General features: G+C 41.8%; 1 protein-coding gene across 1 annotated transcript in view; it reads left to right on the forward strand.

The window, feature by feature from the left end:
• The window catches only part of LOC114572385 (synaptic vesicular amine transporter-like), a 75,689-nt gene that overhangs the window by 7,613 nt on the left and 48,444 nt on the right, over positions 1 to 19,632 (forward strand). Inside the window, exons 4-7 of the mRNA XM_028603996.1 lie at positions 1,509 to 1,567; positions 1,667 to 1,750; positions 4,829 to 4,921; positions 5,518 to 5,607. Of these exons, the coding sequence (XP_028459797.1) occupies positions 1,509 to 1,567; positions 1,667 to 1,750; positions 4,829 to 4,921; positions 5,518 to 5,607 (326 nt within the window). The remainder of the gene's footprint in view (positions 1 to 1,508; positions 1,568 to 1,666; positions 1,751 to 4,828; positions 4,922 to 5,517; positions 5,608 to 19,632) is intronic.

Below are 19,632 nucleotides of genomic sequence, written 5' to 3' on the forward strand. Positions count from 1 at the left end.
CTATGTGGCATTTTATGACATGATGCAAGAACTGTTAAAGAGACACACAAAAAACATTGGAGAGAAATGTATTATTATTTCATTTAAAGCCAAATAACAAAGGACAGAGCAAGACAATCACAGTATGACAGCTTTCCTTTCAGGCCACAGAGGCTTCCTGCTAGCTCAGGGCCAAATTCTCCTTTGTGTTTGGAAAGGCAGCCAGAGAGCAACACAGAATAGCGTGCTCTTATCTAATTCAACATCCAACAGAAATTGAAGAGAAAGAGCAGCAACAGACTCTCTTTTCAAGTTTTAGAGAGGGAAATCTGATGTTGCATATTGAAAGCCTGTCAGTTTAATGTCCTTTTGGTTTTTAGGGTGAATGTCATGTCTGCTCCAGATCCAATCAAACTGAATCAAAACGGCAGAATGATTGCATGTGTGCATGTGCATTGTGTTTTCTTGCATGGATAGCTGGATGAATTACTCAAATTTCAGGCAGCCAATCAACAAATCGCCTTCGAAAATGTACTTGTCGCAAAGCCTTAATTAAGGAGAACACTATTCTCATGATCACCACCAATGCAGACATTATAAATTGAATTTGTTATTGTGACTAAAACAGAGCTAAAATGTGAATAATGGACTTTCTTCTTTTAAGCTACCAGAAACATGACTTCAAATGAATGCTATTGTGTAAATTGGTTATTGTTTGTAACACGTCAGCAATAACAACTTTATACAAATATGTCAGGTAATATGTTGGTTGGTTTGTTGCCACCCAATGGCCACATCTTTTAAATAATAATGGCTTTGCTTTAATGAACTACCTGTCTGCATCGGTTAGCCATGCAGCCAGCAGCTTAGAGACTCCGATGGGCACTCAGATATAAACATTACCTGTTCTTAGTCACCTTCCCTCCTGACAGAGGACAATACAAGGCAAGTCAAGCATATCCAGTCTCTACGGGGGACACAACAGCTCCGTGTGCATGGCAGCTTTTAGCATTTTAATGAAAGATGTTGTCATAGTCCTCCTGTTAAAATGTCAGGCTAACAATTGTAACTGGCAAGAATGTGTCATGCAAATACAGAATTTCTACAAATGCTTTTTTTGTGTCTATGGTGTTAAAAAGACACTTACGGTATTTATGCAGTTTATGTGAATCATTTTGGTTCTCAGGTAATGAATCTGTACTGGTTGTGCCTTCTGTTTTGACACTTCATACACAGTTGGAGAAAAATCTACATCCTCCATACCTGCAATAATGTATTAAATAATGTATTCAAACTGACAGCAGATTTTAACCGTTATTCATATGCATATGTACAGCAATATAACCTTAACTGGTTGAAGCATTTTCCATTTAAATCTTTTTAGGTCTCAGCATTGATATGGACAATATGCTGAAAAGAATGAATTTCCCCTTTCAATGCAGCCATTTCTTTAACCTATCTGTGAGTGTGTAGACACCTCAAACTCATTATAAGCTTAAATGTATTCTTTTTTCTCTGTGTCCCTTTAGAATAGGATACCAGCTTCCCCTATTCGCTGGCTTCTGTATCATGTTCCTCTCTACTATCAGTAAGTTCCATCCAACGTCTCGTCATTATCACAAATCTGAATGCTTGCATCATGCCTGATGTTTCTGTCTGTATTTCTCTTGTTCCTGCTGCTGTGAAGTGTTTGCCTTCTCATCGAGCTACGCTCTGCTGTTTGTGGCCAGATCCCTGCAGGGTGTGGGCTCGTCCTGCTCCTCTGTGGCTGGTAAGACCCCCCCTCTCTAATTCCCTGTGATGCTCATATCCAGTCCGTCATCTGTTCAGCTACTCAGCTCATCTGAATACATTCACATTAATTATAATTAAAATAGACATTGAGTGTTATTGAGTAGGCCTGTTATTAGGGCCCAAGCGCCGACAGCGGCAAAGGCCCTATTGAAACTGAAGGAATTATTATTATGGCAAATTAATTGCCTTTTTGAGGGGCTTATCATACTCAAAAACTTACCAAAATTGGCAGTCGCATCAAGCCTGGTGAAAATGTATGTATTTTAAGGATTTCGGGAATAGGCTCACAAAAATGGCTCGCTAGCGCCCCCTACAAAGTTAAAAAAAATTAAGCCCCTGCAGTACATTTAACGTAGACTCACGGAACTTGGTACATATGTAGCATGTCAAGACTTACAAATAATGTCATTGGAGCCATACCCTAAACCCAACAGGAAGTCCGCCATTTTGAATTGAAAGTTCAAAATTTTTGCGATTTTGGCCATTTCCACGTCGTACTTTAACGAACTCCTCCTAGAGATTTCATCCGATTAACTTCAAATTTGGTCTGTGCCATCTTAAGACGTTAAAGATGAAAAGTTGTTAAAAGAAAAACTTTTCATCATAGGGCGTGGCCGTGGTGGGGCGGCCATTTTGTGCATTTCGCAATCAAAACAGGAAGTGGGTGTAACTTGAGTGTACATTGTCCAACTGGCTCGAAACTTTTCAGGATTCATAAGAGTCCAACCCTGAGGACAAATAAAGGCCTATATTTACTTAAAGTCATAGCGCCCCCTAGTGGCAACAGGAAGTAGGCCTAAAAGTCAAGGTGCTATACTTTAACGAACTCCTCCTAGAGATTTCATCCGATGGACTTCAAATTTGGTCTTTATCATCCCAACACCTTAAAGATGAAAATTTACCAGAAGAAAAACTTTTCATTAAACGGTGTGGGTGTGGCGACCATTTTGAGTGTTTAGCAATGAACGAGAAAGTGGCTGTAACTACAGTATACATTGTCATATCTGCTTGAAATTTCCCACAATCAACGAGAGTCCAGGCCTGAGGACATCTACAGGCCAATATTGACTTTTGGTCATAGCGCGGGGGGCAACAGGAAATCACCCTTATATGACGAACATCATCCGATTGACATGAAACTTAGAATGTGTGGTCTACATGTGATACTCCTATACTTTAACCACGCCCACTTACTCAGACCACACCCCCTTTTATGGCTTTTGGCAAGGTAGAGTCTTGTGTGAGGTATCATTGAACTCAGCAGAGAGTTCCTTTTTGGTTGGTAATGGCTTGACCCGCCCCATATGTGTTAGCCACGCCCATTTTAATAACTAATTACCCATTTAAGGTAGATTCTTGTGTGAGGTATCATTGAACTCAGCAGAGACTTCCTTCTTCATTGGTGATGGTTTACTCCGCCCTGTATATTTAAGCCACGCCCCCTTTTATAACTAATGACCCGTTTGATGTAAACCCTTGTGTGAGGTATCATTGAACTAGGCAGAGACTTCCTTCTTCATTTGTGATGATTTGGCCCGCCCCCTATGTTTAAGCCACGCCCCCTTTCATACATGCTGACCCAACTAAGGTAGAGTCTTGTGTGAGGTATCATTGAACTCAGCAGAGACTTCCTTTTTAATTGGGGAAGGTTTGACCCGCCCCCTATGCTTTAGCCATGCCCCTTTTCACAGCTAATGAACCGTATGACGTAGAGTCTTGTGTGAGGTATCGTTGAACTCTGTGGGGAGTTTCCTTTTCATTGTTAACGATTTGCAGCGTCTGAGTGAATGAGCGAATGCACGGTTGCAAGGAGCGGCGTCCGCCGGTAACCCCGAGGCGCGAGGGCCCATCCATCGCTGCTAGCAGCTTTAATTGTATTATGTTTTTTGTTATCCCTTTCTGCAGCACACAGACAATGCAATTAATCCAATTCACTCTGAATGATATAAAATACCACTGGTGCTGCATCAAACCCTGCCTTTTCCCTGCTTCATTCCTCACTCCACATCACCTGATGTCTTCTGACCGAGACAGTTTGCTCACCACACCTTCACTCCACCTGAACCATTCCCATCACCTTACAGTTCCTTCGTCCATAAACCACACAACAGTTTGGCATCTTTAGTGCTGATGATCCTGCGCCACTGAACTCTATCAATCTGCGCTCGACTGCTCTACCTTCATCCTCCAACTACCCGGATGTCTGTCTCAGTAACTTGAAATTGAATTTGGTAATCTGAATTGTAAGAACTGAATGTGAAGATATATAGTTGAATTTTCAGTGAGGATCAAATTTGATTGGACTTAAGTTCCAAACGAATAAATTCAATTTCAAATGATACTATTCAGTTTTTCAATGCAATGATTCACATTAAGCAATACAATTTAAAATTATGTGATTCAAATTAATTTTTTTAATGCAATTACTCAAGTTTAGCAATTCAAATTCAAATATGAATGATTCAAATTCAGTTTCTGGTGGCACATATTTCAGCCCATACTAAGGGGCCTGTAATTGTTGCAATTACATTATAATGTATAATTTGTTGTCATGATTGAGAATTTATTTAAGTTGCATTTGGTATTAATACGTGATTTTGATTTGGTAAATTAATCTGAATTGTGAGAACTGAATGTGAGGATATACAGAGAGTTGAATTTCAGTGAGAATCAGATTCAGTTTTTCAATGCAATGATTAAAATTAAATACAATTTCAAATTGTGTGACTCAAATTCAGTTTTTCAATGCAATTCAAGTTTAGCAATTCAAATATAAATGATTCAAATTCAGTTTCTGGTGGCACATATTTCAGCCCATCCCTTAGCTGAAAGACAGAGTAGGAACCCCCTACTATATATACTGTATAGAACTGAGGTGCATATTATAAGAAAGTCATCATCATGGAACTAGCTACAGTAACACTCATGTCAATCACACAAAGTATTTCTTGTAGAACTCTTATAGGACTTGCTGTATCAGTAATGGTTTTGTTGTATAAAATCTGTATGAACAAGTGATAATTCATGCACGATCTTTACATCTGTGTGTTTTCAGGGATGGGAATGCTTGCGAGTGTGTACACTGATGATGAGGAGAGAGGCAAGGCTATCGGGATCGCCCTGGGGGGGCTGGCACTGGGAGTGTTAGGTATGTAAACAAGCGTAGTCCAACCAAGAGACATTTCTGTAAAGGTGACAACAGACTAAACATGGAGCGTGGGTTGAGTGTTTACCATTAATGCTGAGTCCTTATTAATACATTTTTGGAAGAAAAAAAACCCACAGCCATAACATATTGTTTACAGCTGCACTAGGCAAGATTCTTAGCTTAACACGTCCACATCTGTTCTGAACAGAAAAAACATTCCCATCCTCTGTGAATTATCAATCAAAACTTCAAGAAACCATAAAGCTGCAACCCAAGACATACAAACTCCTCCTTCTACAACCAGTCAAAGTCTAAGCTAGTAGAAATGTTTGGGGCTTAATGGGGCCATTTTATTAAACTTGTCACCCCAACATTTTTAGTACACAAGTGAAAACATATATTCTATGGTTTTAGTGTACATTCCATACAAATATCTAATTTTAAAACGTGTTTTTCCTGGTATGTTTTTCAAAAGTAACCTGACACACTTGTTGCAATGTGAGCGGTCTTAAAAAGCTAGGTTAAAAAGCTGCATTTACTGCAGTGATATTAAAGTTGATCTCTCCACAACTGACCATGCAGTGTTTTCTCCACAGTTGGACCCCCATTCGGCAGCGTGATGTATGAGTTTGTTGGGAAGACTGCTCCTTTCCTTATTCTGGCTTTCCTGGCTTTGTTTGATGGAGGTACAGTTACATTGTCTCTTACTGTACATCCAAACAAGAATAATATATCAAATAATATAATCAAAGATAATGTGTGAGCTCAACATTGTACATATAATATGTGTGAAAACAATTCTATACATTTTTGAAATACTATGTATTCTGTTAGATACAGAGGTGGAAAGTAACAAAATATATTTACTCACGTTACTGTATTGAGTAGTTGTGTATTTTGTATTTTTCAAGTAGTTTTTAAAATCGGTATTTTAAAATCAGTGCTTAATTTGTAAAGTAAAAGGGGGTGGTTCCGGCGACTCAAAACGGGGGTTGGAGGTAACGGAACAAAAAATAAAAATGACACTGCCTAGTAGCGTCTCTGACTAAAATAACCTAAACAACGCTGTGTATACATCAGGACAATGTTCATTTCTATTTCAGAACATGCACTGCATCGGTGCAAAATGTAAAAAAGTTTTCACAAGCAGCAGTTATCCATCGGACTATTAAATTAACCAAAAAACCCACCGCGGTCTCCACACTCTTGATCGGCAGAAACGTTTTTTGTTTATTTGGGATCTGACTGGCCAACGTATTTGAACAAGTTAAGCAAACTTGTTTGTCTTTTTGACATTTTTCCCCCTGAATGAAATGATGCTATAACCGCAATCTCAACTAGAGTTTAGATTCTCTGCCCGAGCCGGGCCGTTGTTTTCCGCCACTATCCTCGGGCCGGGCCCTTGATCAAGCATTTGTGTGTGTTGTTTTTTGTAAGGGTGAGGCTATTTGCACCCCTGGTACAATTAGCAGTGTATGCTATTCGTACCCTGATGCAATTAGAAATGAATGCTATTCGTACCTCTCCGTGAACCATCACCTTATCGTGGTGGAGAGGTTTGTGTGTCTCTGTGAACCTGAGGGCTGTGTTGTCTGGAGCTTTGTGCTCCTGGTAGGGTCTCCCAAGGCAAAGTGGTCTCAGGTGAGGGGCCAGACAAAGAATGGTTCAAAAACCCCAATGAAAAAGCTAAGCAGAGATGGAGTGACCCTGCCCGGAGGAAGCCCGGGGCCCCCGTCTGGAGCCAGGCCCAGACGGTGGACTCGTCGGCGAGCGCCTGGTGGCCGGGTTTGCCACGGAGCCCGGCCAGGCACAGCCCGAACAAGCTACGTGGCAACTCCCTCTCCATCCCATGGGCCCACCACCTGTGGGAGGAACCGTTGGGGTCGGGTGCGATGCCACATGGGTGGCAGTGAAGGTCAGGGGCCTCGACGGACCAGACCCGGGCAGCAGACGCTGGCTCTGGGGGCGGGGCGTCACCTCTCTGTGGGGGAAGGAGCGGAACTGGTGCGGGAGGTGGGCGCTACCGGTTAGATCTGGTGGGGCTTACCTCACGCACAGTCTTGGTTCTGGAACCATACTCCTGGATAGGGGTTGGACTCTTTTCTTCTACGGAGTTGCCCAGGGTGTGGCGCCCGGGCGGGTGTGGGGATACTCACAAGCCCCGGCTGGCGCCCGCTGTGTTGGAGTTACCCGGTGGACGAGAGGGTCGCCTCCCCACGCCTGCGGGTTGTGGGGAAAACTCTGACTGTTGTTTGTGCATATGCACCAAACAGGAGTTCGGAGTATTCGGCCTTCTTGGAGACCTTGACTGGAGTCCTGCATGGGGCTCCAGTGGGGACTCCATTGTTCTGCTGGGGGACTTCAACGCACACGTGGGCAATGATGGAGACACCTGGAGGCGTGATTGGGAGGAACGGCCTCCCTGATCTAAACCAGAGTGGTTGTTTGTTGTTGGACTTCTGTGCTAGTCATGGATTGTCTATAACGAACACCATGTTCGAACATAGGGATGCTCATAAGTGTACCTGGTACCAGAGCACCCTAGGCCGAAGGTCAATGATCGATTTCATAATCGTTTCATCTGATCTGAGGCCGTATGTTTTGGACACTCGGGTGAAGAGAGGGGCAGAGCTGTCAACCGATCACCATCTGGTGGTGAGTTGGGTCAGAGGGTGGGGAAGACTCTGGACAGACCTGGTAAGCCCAAAGCGTGTAGTGCGGGTAAATTGGGAACGTCTGGAGGAGGCCCCTGTCCAACAGACTTTCAACTCACACCTCCGGCGGAGCTTTTCGTGCATCCCTGTGGAGGCTGGGGGCATTGAACCCCAGTGGACAATGTTCAAAGTTTCCATTGCTGAAGCTGCAGCGAGGAGCTGTGGTCTTAGGGTCTTAGGTGCCTCAAGGGGCGGTAACCCACGAACACCGTGGTGGACAGCGGTGGTCAGGGAAGCCGTCCGACTGAAGAAGGAGTCTTTCCGGGATATGTTATCCCGGAGGACTCGGAGGCAGTTGCAGGGTACCGAAGGGCCCGAAGGGCTGCAGCCTCTGCCGTGAAAGAGGCAAAGCAGCGGGTGTGGGAGAAGTTTGGAGAAGACATGGAGAAGGACTTTCGGTCGGCACCAAAGTGCTTCTGGAAAACTGTTCGCCACCTCAGGAGGCGGGGAACCATCCAAGCTGTGTACAGTAAGGATGGGACACTGTTGACCTCAACTGAGGAGGTAATAGGGCGGTGGAAGGGAGCACTTTGAGGAACTCCTGAATCCGACTAATCGCCCTCTATGTTAGAGGCAGAGCTGGAGGATAATGGGGGATTGTCGTCGATTTCCCAGGCGGAAGTCACTGATGTAGTCAAACAACTACACAGTGGCAAAGCCCCGGGATTGATGAGATCCGTCCAGAAATGCTCAAGGCTCTGGGTGTGGAGGGGCTGTCCTGGTTGACACGCCTTTTCAACATTGCGTGGAAGTCTGGGGACGGTGCCAAAGGAGTGGCAGACTGGGGTGGTGGTTCCCCTTTTAAAAGGGGGACCAGAGGGTGTGTGCCAATTATAGGGGTATCACACTTCTCAGCCTCCCTGGTAAAGTCTACTCCAAGGTGCTGGAAAGGAGGGTTCGGCCAATAGTCGAACCTCGGGTTGAGGAGGAACAATGCGGTTCCGTCCTGGTCGTGGAACAACGGACCAGCTCTTCACTCGCAAGGATCCTGGAGGGAGCCTGGGAGTATGCCCAACCGGTCTACATGTGTTTTGTGGATTTGGAGAAGGCGTATGGCCGGGTCCCCGGGAGATACTGTGGGAGGTGCTGCGGGAGTATGGGGTGAGGGGTCTCTTCTCAGGGCCATCCGATCTCTGTACAACCAAAGCGAGAGCTGTGTCCGGGTTCTCGGTAGTAAGTCGGACTCTTTTCAGGTGAGGGTTGGCCTCCGCCAGGGCTGCGCTTTGTCACCAATCCTGTTTGTAGTATTTATGGACAGGATATCGAGGCGTAGTCGGGGTGGGGAGGGGTTGCAGTTTGGTGGGCTGGGGATCTCATCGCTGCTCTTTGCAGATGATGTGGTCCTGATGGCATCATCGGCCTGCGACCTTCAGCACTCACTGGATCGGTTCGCAACCGAGTGTGAAGCGGTTGGGATGAGGATCAGCACCTCTAAATCTGAGGCCATGGTTCTCAGCAGGAAACCGATGGAATGCCTTCTCCAGGTAGGGAATGAGTCCTTACCCCAAGTGAAGGAGTTCAAGTACCTTGGGGTTGTGTTCGCGAGTGAGGGGACAATGGAGCGGGAGATTGGTCGGAGAATCGGGCGCAGCGGGTGCGGTATTGCATTCAATCTATCGCACCGTTGTGACGAAAAAAGAGCTTAGCCAGAAGGCAAAGCTCTCGATCTACCGGTCAGTTTTCGTTCCTACCCTCACCTATGGTCATGAAGGCTGGGTCATGACCGAAAGAGCGAGATCCAGGGTACAAGCGGCTGAAATGGGTTTCCTCAGGAGGGTGGCTGGCGTCTCCCTTAGAGATAGGGTGAGAAGCTCAGTCATCCGTGAGGAGCTCGGAGTAGAGCCGCTGCTCCTTTGCGTCGAAAGGAGCCAGTTGAGGTGGTTCGGGCATCTGGTAAGGATGCCCCCTGGGCGCCTCCCTAGGGAGGTGTTCCAGGCACGTCCAGCTGGGAGGAGGCCTCGGGGAAGACCCAGGACTAGGTGGAGGGATTATATCTCCAACCTGGCCTGGGAACGCCTCGGGATCCCCCAGTCGGAGCTGGTTAATGTTGCTCGGGAAAGGGAAGTTTGGGGTCCCCTGCTGGAGCTGCTCCCCCCGCGACCCGACACCGGATAAGCGGACGAAGATGGATGGATGGATGGATGGATGGCTATTCGTACCCCACCGGTGCACACAGCAATGTGTTCTATTAATACCCCATCTAGTACAAATATCAATGTATGCTATTTGCACCCCTGTGCATTTACAGTACCTTGGCATATATTTACACACAGTTATCCATACTATTCATGTATTACACCTTTTTGGAATATTATCACCCTGACATTCTCTTGCCTAAACCTAACTAACCCAACCAGAGCAGGCATATTCATGAGTCTTACCACCCTGCAAAAACAATTTGCATTCCCCACTAACACAGAATGTTTAGGGAACGTTTAGGGAACGTTAGTTTTTGGTTTTCTAAAGGTTAGTTCGAACCAAACCAAAAACTAATTTTTGGAACCTGACTTGCGCAATTGCATGCAAATTATCTAATCCAAAATGAAAAAAACAAGATCACCTCACTGGGGAATTGAACTCCAGACTCCCCAGCTCAGTGCTCTAACCACTCACCTAGCAGTTCTTACAGAACATTGTTCAACTGTTTACCACTTGGTGTCTTCAAGCCACGGTTGATAGGTAACCATAGTGTATACAAAAACTAGGTACTAACCTATGGTACTAACTAACAAACTAACGGTTGTATGCTTTCACTGAAGACAGAAAGTGCAACTGTATCCATTTTCCGGTAGAAATTCAATTGTTATAAACTTTAGAGACAAAACTTTCCTAATAAGCCAGTTTCTGCAGTCATGGAAGATGAATGCCCACCATGATTTCGGTGCACAAATATATTTAGGCCAAAGTAACAAATGTGTCCAAAAAAGTTACACAAGTTGGACTACTAAGAGAGACAACGCGTCTTTTTTTTATTTTTTATTTTTTATTGCAATGCTAAGAACATACAAAAAGCAATGCCAGGGGTAAATACAATTGAAAGTACAGTTACAGGTTATAAAGACAGGAGAATATCAAACAAATTACATAGTGAGATAGTTTTAAGGGCTTTAGAGTTGCTGGATGTACTGAGTGTGTTCAGGTAAGATTTGAGTTCCTTACAAAAAATAAAAAAGTAGGGCTTAGTATCCTGAAATTTACATTAGTGTAAAAAAAACTTTGCTAGAAAAATAAATAGGTTTATCAAAAAATATTGGTCCTTTAAGTCTTTATCAAAGTTGTGCTGACCAAATTAAACATCTTTGTATAACAAAGAAAATCTCTGATGAGAATGAGCGCACAAAGATACAGAAATCCTTCCAGAACAGACTTGTATATGTGCATTCCCAGAAGAGATGAGAGACAGATTCTTCCTCAGCACCACAAAAAGAACATAAAGTGTAAATATCAGGAAACATCTTTTTTAAATAAAGCTTCACCGGATAAAAAAGATGAAGTAATTTGTAAGACACATCCTTGACCTTATTGGTTATTAAATATTTAGAAGACAAAGACCACACTTTCTTCCTTGGAATATTAACAAATTGGCCATTCCAGTATGGCACAATGTATGGGAGAGAAACAATCTCATTTTGAAATAGCTGTCTAATTCTTCTGTTCCAACCATTAGAGTTAGATAAAAAACAAACATTTCCAATATTTGTATCAAAAGGATGAGCTACTGACATAAAAATCTGGGATCTAGCTGAGTCTCTGAGAAGAGTTAATGCTCCATAAGGGATGGCATCCATTATAATAGCAAATTCTTGAGGAGTGACAGGTATATTGTACTTACTCAAAAACTCTGAATAAGATACAAATATCCATCAGTATTAATTAATTGAGAAACCAGAATCAAATTATTTCTAACCCAATTTGGGAAAAACAGTGACTTATTTTTATAAATAATATTGCAGTTATTCCAAATAAAGTACCGGTGAGGACTAAAATTGTGTTTATAAATTAGGTGCCAGGCCAAAAGTGCTTGTTTATGAAAATTTGACAATTTAAGGGCAGTTTGGTGATGTTTTAATTACATAACAATAAGAAAGGGACACCTCCCACCTTTAGAGAAAACAAAATTAGGAAGAGTATTCCAGAAAGACTCAGGGTTTGTTAAGTACTGTTTTAACCAATTTATCTTGAAAGTGTTATTTAAAGAGGTAAAATCTAAAATGTTTAGACCACCACACATAATTATTAATGACCACAGACTTTTTAATGTAATGCCTCTTATGCTTCCACAGAAAATCAAATAGCATTCTATCAATATCCGCACATCCAGCTTTATCTACATATAAGGAGAGAGCAGGGTAAGTAATTCTTGAGATACCCTCGGCTTTAGTAATAAGAGTTCGTCCTCTCAGGGATTAATCTCTCTGTAAACATGAATTGAATTTCCTTTTAGCTTTCCCCAACAACTGGGTCAAAGTTCAGTCTGCATCTAACTTTATCATCCTTACATATGGATATACCCAGATAGGTCACCTGTGATTTAACTGGAATACCGTAAAGACAGAGAGAAGGACAGGTTTTAACAGCTAACAGCTCACATTTATTAAGATTTAATTTTAAACCAGAAGCTTTAGAGAAAAAATGTATGTGTTGGACTGCAATTGGAATCTGTAATTCATCTTTTAAAAGCAGGGTAGTGTCATCAGCTAGCTGACTGATAAGTATATTTTTGTTGCCAATAGTAATACCTTGCAGAAGGCTACTCGAAAGAAAGGAAGAAAGAAGTTGTGCAGCCACAAGAGATAAATAAGGGATATATGGCAACCCTGACGAACTCCTCTTGACAATTGAAATCTAGGCGAAGTACCTGATTTAAGGTTGATGGAACAGTTGGCATTATTATAGAGTTCTTATAAACTTGCAGAATGGATCACCAAACCCAAGCTTTTGGAGAGCTAGAAAAATAAACTTGTGTTCAAGAGAGTCAAAAGCTTTGTAAAAATCTACGAAAAGAATAAAACCGTCATCCCCAACTAATTCGCTATAGTCTAATAAGTCTAGAACAAGTCGGATATTGTTTTCATCAATAACTGAACTCAAAACATACTTAATTCTTTTTGCCAAAGCACAAGCTAATATTTTATAATCGTTGAGTCATCTATTGAAGTTGTATCTTTTTTAGGTTTAGGTATCAGAGTTAAAAGCCCTTGTGTTAAACTAGAAGGCAAAGTTTCTGATTGAATACTCTCCAAAAACATCTCTAGCAGGAATGGTGCTAATTCTTCAGCAAAGCATTTATAAAACTCGACCGTTAGGCCATCGGTTCCAGGAGATTTGTTATTTTTAATCCCCTCAATTACTTCAGTGAAAGTTATAGTTTTATCACAGGCAAGCTGCTCATCTTTAGATATTGATTTAATGTCCTTTAATGACTGAAAGAAAAGGGCATCCAAGTCCTTAAAGTACTTAGATTTATATAATTCTGAATAAAATTTACTACAAAAAGAGGCAATTTCCTTAGAATTATCTGTCAAAGTGCCATTAATTAGCAGCGAACTAATGGAAAGATTCCTAGAGTTGTGTTTTTCCATTCTAAGAAAGTAAGCAGAACTCTGTTCTCCTTGTTGTATTTCCTCCTAGAACGAACATAAGAGCCTTCAGCTTTATATTTATAAACATTGTCTAATTTTGATTGGAGCTCTGCAAGTTCTGTTAAATCAGATTCCGATAAGCTTTCCTGAATTTTGCTTTGAAGTGTTATGATCTTTGATATAACCTTCTCCTCTTCATTCCTCCTGTTTTGCCAAATTGCTGCTAAACTGTCTAATACACATTCCTACTTCATATTTTAACAACTCCCAATTTAGGCTAAATTAAATTTTTATCAAAAGAGGCTTTCACCCAGTAGTGTTGAATCCTAAAGGAAATTCTTTTTTTTAGTTCATCATGCTTAAGTAGAGATGAATTCATTTTCCAATAAGAGGATCTAGAATTTATATTTTTGTGTCCTGTGGATAGGGGAGTAGAAAGAAGAATAGTGTGGTGATCAGTTAATGGAGAAGGAAGAATACTAACTGAAACATAATCTTTGAAAGAGTATGGTACAAGCCAATAATCTAAACGAGAAAGTCTTGAGCGATTCTTGTTACCCCATGTATAAGATTTAGTATTTGGAAACTTCTCCCTCCAAATATCAACTAAATCCAACTTCTCCATGAACGTTTTCAATTTTAAATTAGGAGAGGTAGACTGCCTAGGCAGAAATCTATCAAGATTGTTATCAGGGGTGATATTAAAATCTCCACCAATACAAATTACAGCATCAGGAAATGTATTAAGCCATAATACAGTTTTGTCTCCTATCTCTTTAAGTAACAAGTCATTTTCTCTAGAGGTATTATACCCATACATTTTAATCAAAAAAACATGTATATTAACACAAATTATCAATATAAGAAAGTGCCCCTTAGGATCTATATAACTCTGTAACACTGAACCTGCGAACTGGTTTTTCACTATCATAACACCAGCAGAATGTTCGGAACCATGAGCCATCCAAACCTCATTGCCCCATTGGTTTTTCCAAAAATTGTCATCGACAACAGAGTGAGACTCCTGGAAAAAAACAAGTCAGTTTTAAGACTTAGCATACAAAAACAATGCTTTACATTATCACGTAACCCCCTGGCATTGAGAGAAACAATTGAAATAGACATTCAAAAGAGCAGAACAAGAGATAATAGAACAAAAATCAGTAGTAAAAGTTAGAACCCTCAAGGAAAAAAAAAAAAAGTGCATCGGTAGCTGGCTAACTAACAGAGTCAGGTAAAGCCAAACTTCGGCATGAACTCAGTCAATCAAATTAGTGAGCTTTCTTAAAAGTAAGTAATAATACACCCATTAAAATTAAACTGGTTACCATACTTAAGGTGGATAATTTCAGACCCATCAACAAAGGCACGACCTGCAATGAAGTGAGCTTTCTTTCCATCCTTTTGAGCCTTATCTAAAGCAGGCCAGAGCAGCTGTCTTCTCTCCCGATCAGCCGCGATGAGATCCTCAGTGAAGCGAAGTTGATTGGCACGAAGAAACTCCGACGTCCTCGCTTCTTTCCACACTCCGTCCCTCGTAACTAGCGAGGAAAATTGAATAATGATTGGCCACGGTCGTGAACTATTCTGGAGCTTCTTTCCAACGCGGTGAACTGTGTCGATTCTGCTAGGCTTCTTTTTCCTCCCTCAGGTAAAGTGGCTTCACAGATACGGATGGATTTCGCTCTTACATCCTCTTTCTTTCTCAGTGACACCGTGCAAACGTAAGTTCCAGCGACGGGAGTATCTTTCCAAGTCCGTGAGATGTTCACAGAATCCCATCTTCTCTTCAGTGCTTAATCTTTTCTCAATGTGACTGTCTTGGCCTTTGATGTCATTTAAAAATGAAAATCCAGTTTTTTTTAAACCTTAAATTTTTAGGGCATTTTCACTCACCATTTTCTCTATGGTGTCAGAGCGAGTGTTAATCAGATTAGAGAGCGTCGAAACAGCAGAGGATATATCATCCTCTGCCTTGCCTTTCTTGAATGGAGGTTTAGCTGGGCTATCTGGAAGTGGAGTTGTACTGGCCCCAGGCAGAGTTTCTTCCACAGCCACATAGTTGTGAAAGTCCATCTTGTCAGATTGCCGCGAAACACGCAACAAATCTCTTTGTCAGCTGTTGACTTCATATTTCGGATCTCAAAGACAGCAGAAAGATAGATGTGGGCGATTTAGCTAAAAAAAAAAAATAACTTCAAAGAATGATATTTATGCCTTTAAAGTTTTTCAGCAGAGCTTGTGGAAAGTAAAGTTAGCAGGAAGCCATCTTGGACCCTCCGTCTCCCATTCTGTAACGCGTGTCATGCCTGGAGTCTCCTCCTCTCGCACGCATCACACCGGGGGTGCGGGCCTGTATTGTGGAGCTTAAGGGCAACATGGAGCTTGAGGATGTAAATAAAAAAAGAAAAACCGGAGAATTACCTTTGAGCAAGTTTGGAGGAAAGTCGGAGGTATGGAACCATTTTAAACAAGTTGTGGGCAGTGACGTTGACACGTGTCGGCGGCACGCTGCTCGCCTATGACAGAAAACAAAAAGGGGACTTGGATGATGAACAGACACATGAAGCAGGCTTGCCGTGGCAGAAAAGATGACAGTCAGCCTTCAACGTCCACTTTTGTCTTCTCCAAGCCTAATGGTGCGTTCTTTTTGTCCACCAAAGTCGATCTATGAGTATTTTTTCCAGAGTTATGAACCGGAAGTTGCAAAAAGAACGCCCCCGAGGTCGTATGTACGACTCGTCAAGTCGTCTGAACTCAGAGGACCCCGAGTTTGTTTCTCGTTTTTCGACACGGATGTGACGTCACACTTGAGCTACTAGTCGTGATTACAAGACAAAAAGAACGCACCATAGGCTACCCCTGAGGGCGGGGAAAGTCCTCACAGAGAAATGCGTTGGGCTTTTTTTTTGTTTGTTTGTTCATTAGGATCCATTTGCGATCCGTTCCATTCTGAATAAACAAACAGAGCAGTTTACATGCTTCGCTCTTGTTGCATTATTCATTAAGATCATATTAAACAGATTTCTGTAGTTCAAACAACTCTGAATTGTAGTTGAGAACGTCAGTTATACACATATTAAAAAAGTGTCGGGTTGAAATCGGTCTCAGGCTCATAATTCCAGTTAGTGTGTCGAGCCAGGCTCGGACACAACGTGCACGGGTAGGGTCGGACTTGATTTTTTGGGCCCGATCTAAGCTCTAATCTCAACCAGCACAAGTGCAGCACCGCGCTGTTGAAGTGTCTCCCCTCCCTCCGTCCCTCTCCCCCTCCGTCTTACCCTGAAAATTCACCTCAAAACGCATCGAAAATGCAAACACAGATTTTTGTGGAACTTCAGTGGGGAAAAGACTAACAAGACAGATAACATTGAACACCACACAAACCATAGTTAATTTTTTCATTTAGGAGATACATTTTTCCTGGTGACACAGGAGGTGCCGGATCCAATAAAAAAGGTTCCGGATCCAATGTCGGAGGTGCCGGAACATGTTCCGGCTCAAATTAAGCCCTGTTTAAAATGTATTTCATTAAGTACTGTATTTCGCTACATTACAAATCCCATCCGTTACGGAGTAAAAGAAATACTTTGACTAACGAAAACCGAAAGGAAGAAAACAAATCGCGCCCAGAACAACTACACCAGACCTGGGTATTCTTTTACTGTCTATGGGTCGGATCCATGGATGTGTCGGCGAGCCGCGAACTGAGTGGGAGACGTTAGCATGGACGTGAATGAGCTGTTATCCCTCAAATATGACAGCTCATGGGAAAGAAAGAAAGGTTGATACAGAGTGCCGAGTTTTTAACCAAACATGGACTTCTAAGTATTTGAAGGAACTGTAAGGTGATGGGAATGGTTCAGGTGGAGTGACGGTGTGGTGAGCAAACAGTCTCGGTCAGAAGACATCAGGTGATATGGAGTGAGGAATGAAGCAGGGAGAAGGTATTTGATGCAGCACCAGTGGTATTTTTTTGTATCATTCAGAGTGACGTGGATTCATTGCATTTACTGTGTGCTGCAGAAAGAGATAACAAAAACATAATACAATTAATGAAAGTGGTCAATTAACACATACTGCAAACAAACAAATGCACAGGCTTTTCAGATAGTACAACAAACAATATACTAGTGATGTTACCCGTGAACCACCTGCTTCGAGGCATGTATCGAAAACATGGACCAATTTGGAAAGAAGCTTTGTATCGGAGCTCGATTCGTTTTGGGATAATCACGTGACCAGTGACGTCCGAAGCTTCGTTTCACACACACACACGTCACTGCTTCGAAGTTCAATTCAAAAGCTGCGGGAGCAGCGCGACACGGGGCTGGGGTTGTTGCAGTAGAGAGTCAGAGTCAGGAGAGTTAGTTAATAGAGAGATTATTATAGCCAGTAAGAAAGTGTATAGCCAGTAGAAAGTCCATAGCGAGTAGCCTAGTTTATAGTGAGTAGAGAGTTTATAAAAAAGAGTTTAGAGTGCCTTGCACTGCCTCTCACCTATTTGGCTGAGGAGATAATGTTTCTCTAGGCTACATAGGCCTAATCACAGAAATGAGTGTGCAATGTGCAATGTTTTCTTCATTCATTTGCCTCCCAAATTGATGTATTTGTTTTCAAACACAAGACAGTTCACAACCAAAATCCTAACTTTAGTTCTTTTTTTTGGGCGGAGAAGGCAATTACATTTTTATTTATGTAAGGTCCCACATATAGGCTTAGTTATTTATGTCATTATTTATTTATCAATGAATTCATACTCAAAATGTATTTATCTTAAACTCTAAAGTAGAGTTTAGATTCTATAAGATAGCCTATTTGATATTGTATTGCTATTATTGTTACTATTTTGCCTAATATTGGCTTAGCAACTTTGTGTTGTCTTCCCGTCAACCTTGAAAAAAACACTTTTTCCCGACGTTTTAAATTGTTACATTTTTCTTCTACACGTTTTCAGCGCTTATTTCTACAGCCCATATTTTCTGATATAAAACAAAAATTGAAAATGGATCAATTTGACCCGAAGTCAACACAAGGGTTAAAAACTGTTTACTGTATATTTTAACTATTTTAAGATTCATATTTTGTAGCTTTGGACAAAAGTGTCTGCTAAATACAATAACCATAACCATAACCCTTCCCAAAAGCTACAATAAAGCTGAGAGTAGTATATGCCCTGGAAAAGAGCACTTTGGCTTTGCAATGCTACTGAATAACATTAGCTCATTAAGCAATTCAAGGAACACTGATGCTTGTATCAAAACTGATTTTATAGATCACACAGACTTTTCAGCTGGCCAACCACTAGCATTTTACATGTAAGCTTAAGCAGTTAGGTTACCTGACAGCCACATTAATGTTACAGTCGTTATGACGTGAGGTGCACACAACGTGCGCGCACACACACACACACACACACACACACACACACACACACACACACACACACAGCCTCCATCCCTTCCGGAGAGTCCCTGTTAATTTGCCTACTCTATACCACGTCGCTAACTACCCTCTCTTCCATCGCGGCCCAAAAATAAATAAATAAATAAATAAGAAAAGCCTATTATATCTGCAATTCGGCCCAAAAGTGCGTCGGCCCACCGGGAAAATGCCCGGTATGCCAGATGGCCGGTCCAGCCCTGCATATCACGTCAAATTGCCAAAAATAGTAAGCCATTTTCTGAAGGGGAGTTTATTAAAGTTAGTTTGGTGGACTCTCCTGCACGTATTAGCGCAGCAGAGTCCACCAGAGAAAAAGAGAGACGTTTGAGAATGTGCCGCCTGACATAAAATTAATATTGAGCTGAATTGAGTTTAGCCTATTGGTTCAGCCCTCCACAACAGTCCCTGTGGCCCCTTGGGAAAATTAATTGCCCACCCCTTCTGTAGGACAACGTATGTAGGAGACCGGCTAAATTAATTCACATACATCTAATTAGCTCGTATGGGCTACTTAGGTGTGTAGAAGCTAGCTGCTAGTCTGGGCTGTGAACATTAGGGTCGGTTTATATTAATATTATTAACAGTCTATGGGTCTAACCCATTTATGGGGTCAAAACACGTGATTTGGCCTTGATTTGCATTATAACTGTTGTTTATGTTTGTGAAGAAAGGAATGTCCCTCAGAACTAACAATGTATGGTACTTTCACTTTCAATTGACTGTTTGAAAACATTTTATGGGATGGTCTGACCTAAAATTACACATTATATCTTTCTAAGGGTTTTAAATGTCATGTGTGACATGTGTTATTATTACATGTGTATACATTTGTATAGATGTTTATACATTTTTATTTAATTAAAAACAAAATAGTTTTGGATTTATGACCCCATGTCATATTTTCACTACATGGGAGAGATTCCCCCCGCCCCGTCTTACAGTTTTTTTTATGTAAATAAGTAACTAGTAA

Source organism: Perca flavescens, chromosome 17, assembly GCF_004354835.1.
Source record: "Perca flavescens isolate YP-PL-M2 chromosome 17, PFLA_1.0, whole genome shotgun sequence".
Classification (NCBI taxonomy): Eukaryota; Metazoa; Chordata; class Actinopteri; order Perciformes; family Percidae; genus Perca; species Perca flavescens.